Source organism: Macrobrachium rosenbergii, chromosome 4 (assembly GCF_040412425.1).
Source record: "Macrobrachium rosenbergii isolate ZJJX-2024 chromosome 4, ASM4041242v1, whole genome shotgun sequence".
NCBI lineage: Eukaryota > Metazoa > Arthropoda > Malacostraca > Decapoda > Palaemonidae > Macrobrachium > Macrobrachium rosenbergii.
Window position 1 is genome coordinate 33,298,613 of NC_089744.1, and position 9,130 is coordinate 33,307,742.

At 32.1% G+C, this 9,130-nt stretch overlaps 1 protein-coding gene across 3 annotated transcripts in view; it reads left to right on the forward strand.

Annotated features, from left to right (window-relative positions):
• The window catches only part of LOC136832440 (ATP-dependent RNA helicase glh-2-like), an 87,700-nt gene that overhangs the window by 46,622 nt on the left and 31,948 nt on the right, over positions 1 to 9,130 (forward strand). The window contains exons 1-2 of one of the 3 annotated variants that reach the window (XM_067093323.1): positions 2,700 to 2,772; positions 7,664 to 8,017. In XM_067093323.1, the coding sequence (XP_066949424.1) occupies positions 7,951 to 8,017 (67 nt within the window). In that variant the 5' untranslated portion in view covers positions 2,700 to 2,772; positions 7,664 to 7,950. Of the gene's footprint in view, positions 1 to 2,699; positions 2,773 to 2,932; positions 3,066 to 7,663; positions 8,018 to 9,130 lie in introns of those variants that run through there. The other 2 variants (XM_067093328.1, XM_067093321.1) reach the window with 2 other exon arrangements.

Below are 9,130 nucleotides of genomic sequence, written 5' to 3' on the forward strand. Positions count from 1 at the left end.
TGAAGAATCTAATTCCAACATTTTCAGAGAATTGAGTAAAATATGAAGAATCTAATTCCGACATTTTCGCAGAATTATGTAGAATAAGAATCTAATTCCGAGATTTCCAGAGAATTAAGTAGAATATGAAGAATTTAATTCTGATAATATGAAGATCTAATTCCGACATTTTCAGAGAATTAGGTAGAATATGAAGAATAAAATTCCGACATTTTCGCAGAATATAGTAGAATATGAAGAATCTAATTGCGACATTTTTGAGAATTAAGTAGAATATGAAGAATCTAATTGCGACATTTCCGCAGAATTAAGTAGAATATGAAGAATCTAATTCCTACATTTTCATAGAATTAAGTAGAATAGGAAGAATCTAATTTTAGATTCTTCATAGTCTACTTAATTCTATGAATATGTAGGAATTAGAATCTTCATATTGTACTTAATTCTCCAAAAATGTAGGAATTAGATTCTTCATATTCTAATTAATTCTCCAAAAAAATGTCGGTCATTGATTCTTCATATTCTAATAAATTCTGCGAAAATGTCGAAATTTATTCTTCATATTCTACCTAATTCTCTGAAAATGTCGGAATTAGATTCTTCATATTATCAGAATTAGATTCTTCATATTCTACTTAATTCTCTGGAAATCTCGGAATTAGATTCTTCAGAGAATTACGTAGAATATGAAAAATCTAATTCCGACCTTTTCAGAGAATTAAGTAGAATAGGAAGAATCTAATTCCTACATTTTCAGAGAATTAAGTAGAATATGAAGAATCTAATTCCGACATTTTTGGAGAATTAAGTAGAATATGAAGTATCGAATTTCTACATTTTCAGAGAATTAAATACAATATGAGGAATCTAATTCCTACATTTTCAGAGAATTAAGTAGAATATGAAGAATCTTAATTCCTACATTTTCAGAGAATTAAGTACAGTATGAAGAATCTAAGTTCTACATTTTCAGAGAATTAAGTAGAATATGCAAGATCTAATTACCCACATTCATGGAGAATTAAGTAGAATATGCAAAATCTAAGTACATTTTTTGAGAATTAGGTAGAGTATGCAAAATCTAATTTCTACTTTTTTTATGAAGTTTGAATTTCAAGTCAGTGGCCCTTGTGGTCTTGTTTCATATATGAATAGGGTTCATATTCTAAACAATAATAATATAAAAATATTCAGCAGACAAACCATCCGAAAATTTTCCATTTCTTTATGTATTTACATTCAAGATTTTTTTTCTCGCCGTTCTTAGGAGTATTGCCGTTGCACTTAGATATGAATCATTCCAGCAAATTAATAGTTGGTTTTTATTATTATTATTATTATTATTATTATTATTATTATTATTATTATTATTATTATTATTATTATTAACTGGGAGAAAAAGTAAAATCTTCCCAGAACCTAGGTTGATATTTAATGATAAATACCTGTAATAAACATAAGTGGTTTGATCTGATTAACCTAGTATGGCAATATTCTCTCGTTTTCATTGCTAGTACGTGAATCATTCTCAGGCCATGTCACTGGAAGGTCAGATGCCCTTAGATAAAAGAAGCATAAGACAAGAATTGCTGCCACAATAAATCCTTTATGGACAGATAACTTGTTGACCGAGCAAGGTGAAAGTAAAGTGCTCAAAATATTGCCCTGATCTTAAGAATAGACGATGCAAGCTAAAATGCTAAGGTCTTGGTAGTAAAGTGTTTACGAAAATAAAAAGAACAAAGGGGTCCACATTCCCTGGATAGAGATTAGGCGATGGCCTCTACGACGCCTCCTTGAAAACGAGACTTTTCCAGAATTTTTGTGTGACGTCATCCAGTCTGATCGTTACGATTGCTGGAGTAATTGTCTTCAGATAACGTAGTAATAATAATAAAGAATATAAGATTTTCCGGATATTAATCAACGAGATGTCCCAGCATTGTTTAGGACAGTTGGATGAAAAATGAGTTTACAATACCCGTTCAAATTTCAGAGCGAGAAATAAATTTTTTTCAGCACCAAAATTTTTTGACAAATATACATTAATTAAATTACTCCCAGGGCTTAACATATTGAAAAGACACTAAGAAATTCAGAATACCAAAAGGGCAAGTATAAAGATGTAGAGATTGATAACATTATCCAGAATATCGCATTTCAGGATAAAACTATTGGTTAGTTGGAGTAGTATGAGAAGTACTTCAGTTAGCCTGCAGAACAGGAAAGAAAAATAAAAAGTGGAAAAAATGAACGAACACTGTCACACCCGTTCAGTTGGCCATAAAGTGTTCCTTGAAAACAAAGTACTTCCGAGGGGTGGAGGGGGAAGGAGGATGATAGTGGGGTGGGGTGGGGTTGGGGGTTTGGGAAGCCAGGGGAGGCTACTAACGGGGAAGTTGTGGGTCACACCCGCCATAGTCACGCTTGTGTTTTGGATATGTTGCGCAGCAGGTATTTATATCCCCAACTTCTCACTCGACTTCGACTACCGCTTTTCAATACATTCTCACTGAAGTCGTCACGAATGATGTGTGGTAATCCAGTATTGGTCATTAAAAATACGCACATTCATCTGTAGGCGACATATATTAAATTCAAGGGTGAAATTGTGGAAGGCGAAGTGACCTTGACTGAGGGAAAGTGACCGAGTGAGGGGAATCGGACGCATTTGCATGACAATCAATAGGTCGGCTGGTGGTCGAAGCCGTAGCCGCGTTGAATAGTCAGTCTTCAGCCTCGGGACGACTACACATCTCTGCGCTGAATACGGTTGCCTTGGTGACATCGTTGTTTATTCAGAGAAATAGTTTTCACAGTCTGTCTAAACTTCAGGGCAGTGGTTGTTCCGCTCCTCATTTCGTGTTGTGCCTCCTACTGACGACGGAAAGAAGTGACAACTCTTTGTGGCGAAGTAATCGAGGTTTAAATCCTTCACGATCGCTAATCGCTTAGAGCTATCGTTGTGTTTGCAGTGAAATTTTCCTAACACATTTGAATGAGACTGTCATCTGTGCCGTGTGTCTTTGCTATTTGTAAGATGCTAATCAACGAGCAAACCGAAAGTGAGTGACAATTGGGAAAAGACCCTTGGTTACATAATTACACCAGTTACCTTGTCCACCAGAACTAATGATTGCTCGAGTGTTTGGTCCACTGATTCCCGTTTCCGGTGGTGACCCAAATCGACTCCTAACAGTGGAATTTGTAGGGGAAAGAAAGCTTCTTGGAATGGCACAGCAGGGCCTCAAGGTCAATAAATAACAAAAATAGCTTTAAAATACCACCAGGTCTCCTGTCAAATGTCACTCGCATTCCAGTTAATTATTCTGTCGGAATAGATAAAGATGATACGTAGCAAGTCAATCTGAAAACTAGTTTTCAGTATTTCTTAAACAATATTCTTGATATTTAACTATGAGGATTGTCCCAGTTTTCTTGACATCACATTGTTCCTCTCTATCGAGTTCTGATATCAATATAATACAAATCACTTTGAATGACCGAAAACAGTATCTTCGATTCTGTCATCATGTTAAATCTACACTTTTCATTGAAATTGCATTTACATAAAAGTTTCACCTGCCAGAATATAAGATCAATGCAATTGAATTATAATATAAATGATATAAAATATAAGTGAAATTAAAGTATCAGGCAGACGAATCAGAATTCTTACTTATTCGAAAGTTCGTAAATTTTCTAAGAATGGGTTAGTGATATATTTCTTCACATGTATACACACACACACACACACACACACACACACACACATACACATATATATATATATATATATATTATATGTATATACATGTGTATAAATATATTATATGTATATACATGTGTATCTTTATTTATAACCCATTCTTTTATATATATATATATATATATATATATATATATATATATATATATATATATATATATGTATATATGTATACATATATATATGTGTGTGTGTGTGTGAAGTACAGTTGTGGGTGTACTGTATATATATATATACACAATATATATATATATATATATATATATATATATATATATATATATATATATGTATGTATGTATGTGTGTGTATGCATTTGAGTGTGTGCGTGCACGTGCGTGCGTGCGTTCGCGCGCACGATCTAGTTACATAAGTGAATAAATTATATACACTACGTCGTGCCGTCGTCTCTAAGGATTCGTCAGTCATGTATTGAGGCCAGCTGATTCACTGATTTGTCGAAGCCATTGACTATGCGGACGTCAAAGGAAATCAATCCCAATTGTAAACTGCGTATACGAATTTTTTAAAGAGCTCCTTGGAAAAAGAATATGGGTACATCCGTTTTAACAGTGAAAAAAAAATAAGATCACTCTTGTTATTTGAATAATAGGAAGAGCACTAATGATAATATAAATAAAAGTAGATATTTTATGCTGTTGCATCTGCTAATAACTCATCTTTATCATCATTACTATTATCAATAAGCTAGCGTTATCATTATTATTATTATTATTATTATTATTATTATTATTTTATTATTATTATTATTATAATGAGAAGTATCTTTATGATTATCAAAGAAGTAGCAGTGTCAAAGAAGAAACTTTCGAACTTGAATGAAACATTTAATGGAGAATTTCCCATGTGAGGATAGAACCACAAACTACAATATTTTATGATGCAAATCGAGATGTTTACAACTCTCTTGCATCGATCGTTTAACAACAATGCAAATTACATTAACAATGAAAACTTGTAATTACTTAGTTCACTGTTCAAATAGAAATGAAAAGCTGGTGATTAAACAGTATAAATATTGCAAGTCTTTGGAAGACAACAACAAATTCTAGTCAAGCCTCAACTGAAAAAATTATATATACATATACTGTATATACACTATATACATGTATGTGTTTCTGTACACGTGTATGTGGTTGTGTTTGTACCTGTGTCCGAGTCTGTGTTCATTACTCTGATCGCTTTCATTATAAAAAAATCTGCGTGAAGATCAATGTCGTATCAATAAATGAGTTCACTAAAAGAATAACTAAAGGATAGTTTATTGATTCGTATTTCTCATCTGTGGAATTAATAATTTTGGTTTTATTAATAATATCCAAGAAAGGAAGGCTTCCTAGGACCGCAAAAGCCACCTTAATGAGGATTACATTAGTTAAGATAGTCGACCCTAAGATGGGTTGTGTAGGCATCATATCTGTTTTCCAAGTTCGAATTTCAAGTGTTCGTTTTGAAGTTTCCAAGTTTCAATTTTCATAATCAAAGTCTAATATTCACATCATGTTTCAAGGTTACAGTTTCAAGTTGAACATTAACTCATCCCTTTTGGGATCCCAGTTTCAAATTTCTGTTTTTAAATTTTCCTATCTTTCTTTTCAAATCAGTTCCCCTTTTGATTTTTATTAAACAAAATGAAACTTTGCAGTCAGTGTTACGCAAACTTTTCCGCCCTAAGTCCCTTTGTTGTACCATCAGTTCGGCTTTCAGTTTTGACTCCTAAGTTTCGTTCACTTCTTCATTTCTTTGGAAATTGAAGTTTTAACTATTCAGTAGCTTAAGTTAGGAGGCTTAGCTATATCGTACATCAATGTCATTTCAGAAACTTTTGACTATCTTATCCCTCATTTGTCGGTTTTTATATGGAAATTTTCTTATGTCCCGCATCAGTGTTATTTCAGGTTATTTGTGATTATTGAGCTGTATGTTGTTGATAAGTTATTCTTAACAAAAGAATGGCTTCTATTTATTTCCTATACTGCTCATGAATCATCTCAATACTATTTTTTTAAATTCCTCTAAGTAACTGTGTTGATATTATATAATATATATATATATATATATATATATATATATATATATATATATATATATATATATATATATATATATATGTATTATATAATATCAACACAATTATATATAGAGGAATTTTATTAAAAATAGTATTGAGATGACTCATGCGCAGTATAGGAAATAAATAAAGCCATTCTTTTGTTAAAAATAACTTATCAACAACATTATATATATATATATATATATATATATATATATATATATATATATATATATATATATATATATATATATATATATATATATATATATTAGAATCGAGTCTGTAATAGTATAAATGCGAGAGGGCATAACAGAGAGAAGCCGATAACAACAGAGACAGAGAATAATATCCTCTCATCGCAGAGGCGCCACTCGAAATAGTGTTTGTGTATCTCGAATGTGAACTATTCACAGTGAGCATCGTAGTGAGTCGATCACCGGGGGTCAAATGTTAGTTGGAAAGGGGGAAGAGTGAGGGCCTCCCGATGCAGATGTTCGACGGCCGCATTGGCGCCATTAAACTCCATAACAACTCCTGGAACTAAAAGTAAAGAGAGAGTGAACGTGAATATTAATGGGAAGGAACCCATAGAACGAAACTCGAGAAATTTGTACTAGACTAGACAAGGCCACAATTTGCATCTGAGAGAGACCCCTTATATAGGATGGCTCTCGAAACAGAAGTCAGTGAGAAATAGGGCACCGAAGCAGAGAGTGGGATTTTTGTGAAGTGACAGTCAAAGGCCCTAAGTGATTTTTGGTCTTATAAGTTTCTGTGTGACCAATGACAAAGTGACAATCTCAAGTCCAAATTTGCAGACTTACAGAATTTGCCGGGACCCTTTTAAGATAAAGACTCAGTCATAATTGCTACCCAAGAATAGGGTGGAAGACATTATAAATTTTTAAGACATTAATAAATGTATAAAGGGAAAAACACGATTTATTTCAACACCAGATCACTTACATTGTTTTAAGATAGCTGATATCTGAGCACGATGAAAAGTGATCACAAGAAATTATCTTTACAGCCCAACCAATGCAAACAGATATAGCTTTCAAAGAAAAATTCTGCTACATACATACATACAGTATATATATATATATATATATATATATATATATATATATATATATATATATATATATATGTGTGTGTGTGTGTGTGTGTGTGTGTGTGTGTATGTATGTGTGTGTATTGTATTGAAAAATAACCACATGAATGTTCTAAATCTTCCTAAGAAACTTTATTGATTTTTTAATTTATATTTTCAAATTCACGACCGTAAATGTAATAATCAGCCATACTCCTTACCAAATAAGATACAGTTCAGATTCAAACCCATAAGTTCACTGGATTATCAGTCGTAGCTTATTCCATGATATGTGCGGGACCCAATAACGCAAATACTGTAATGACTTGTCGTCAATTCGGGTACAGATACATAATGACCTTATCGTGTTTGATAGCCATAAAAAGGATCTGCTCAGAATATTAAGGCATTTTGTATAACCGACGTTCGGACAATAATCAGGGCAAAGTTGTGGTATGTGAATAGTAGATTTGGACAGAAAATGCTATTGGAAGTGGAGAAAGATTAATCGAGAAATTTGATGTGAAATTTGCTTGCTATCTTACGTAGAAAACGACGGAAAAAGACATTTGAACAGTCAAAATAAAATTATTAATTTAAAGAACTGCATTGAATGGGAAATAGGGACCAGTACTATTGAAACTATAATTATTTAAGGTGCTCTGACATCCTTCTACTTTTTATCATTCCATTCACATAGTGATCTAATTCTCTATTCTATCAGGAAAATGAGAGACGCCAAGGCCTGAAAGATACACTGCACTATGCACGTCGCGAAAAGAAACAACTGACTCACCAAAGAACAAAAATCAAAACCAGAGTTGCTCACTGTACAGAGAAGACAGGAAAAGACAAAATGGAGAGAAACGCAACAAGGCCGTTCCGTCCAGTGAATGAGAAACAGTGCCTGAAGAAGAAGAACTTGTAAACGAACACAAACCGAGAGACTGAGTCGACCGACCTTCCCGTCTAGATCTTCTTCTTCGAAGTCGAGATCGTCACGCCAAATGCATGTATGGTTCAAGCAGTTCGTCGACATTCAGCATGTGTAACAGCGAGGACTCAGTGGCCACTGTCTGTGAGTAGTAGCTTCGCATTGCTTCTTACTGACTGCTGCAAGCTGGGTCTTTTTATCTCTGTCAGCTTTCGCTTTGATTGTCGTATATAATCTTGGGAAATAGCCTTTTGCATGTTTGTATGCATACACAGACAAGCACATAAGTATATATATACATACATATACATATATATACATAGATATATACAGTAAATATATGTGTGTATATTTATATATATATATATATATGTATATAAATATGTGTATATATAAATATATAAATATAAATATGTATATAAATGTGTATATATAAATATATGTACATATATAAACAATTATATATATATATATATATATATATATATATACATACATATATAAAATATACATAGATTATATATATATATATATATATATATATATATATATATATATATATATATACTGTATGTGTGTATATAAATATGTATATATATTCATATATGCATGGGTGTTTTTGCTTGCGTTTGTTTGTGCATATATATATATATATATATATATTTATATATATATATATATATATATATATATATATATATATATATATATATATATATATATATATATATATATATAGATATAGATAGATACTGTGATTTTGAAGGACAGAAAATAGTCGGGTTTAGTGGCAGAACCGAAAGTCAGTCCCATCAATCCTACGAGGACCTCAGTCTTTACCCTTTAGTGAAAAGTGATATTGATTTGTTGACGTAACTAAATGGCATGGCAGCTACAAATGCCACTGAAGGTGAAGGCAAAATAAAAACGAACATATAAAGAAGCAAACGTGTTTTGACATACATCGGAAGATTCCAGTATTCGGATTAATGAATAAGTTGCTTGGATCAATGCACGCAATCTACAACCAATGTAAGTTTCAGCATGACCCACTTTAACTTTGACATTACGAATCGCGATAGACTGTCTAGCAAAATATCATACATGTATACTTATGCGTCATTTAATATGCACACACGCATGTATATTTGTATGTATATATACATATGTATATATATGTGTGTGTGTTTGTGACAAAGAATCACGTGTTAAAGTGATTATAATATATATATATATATATATATATATATATATATA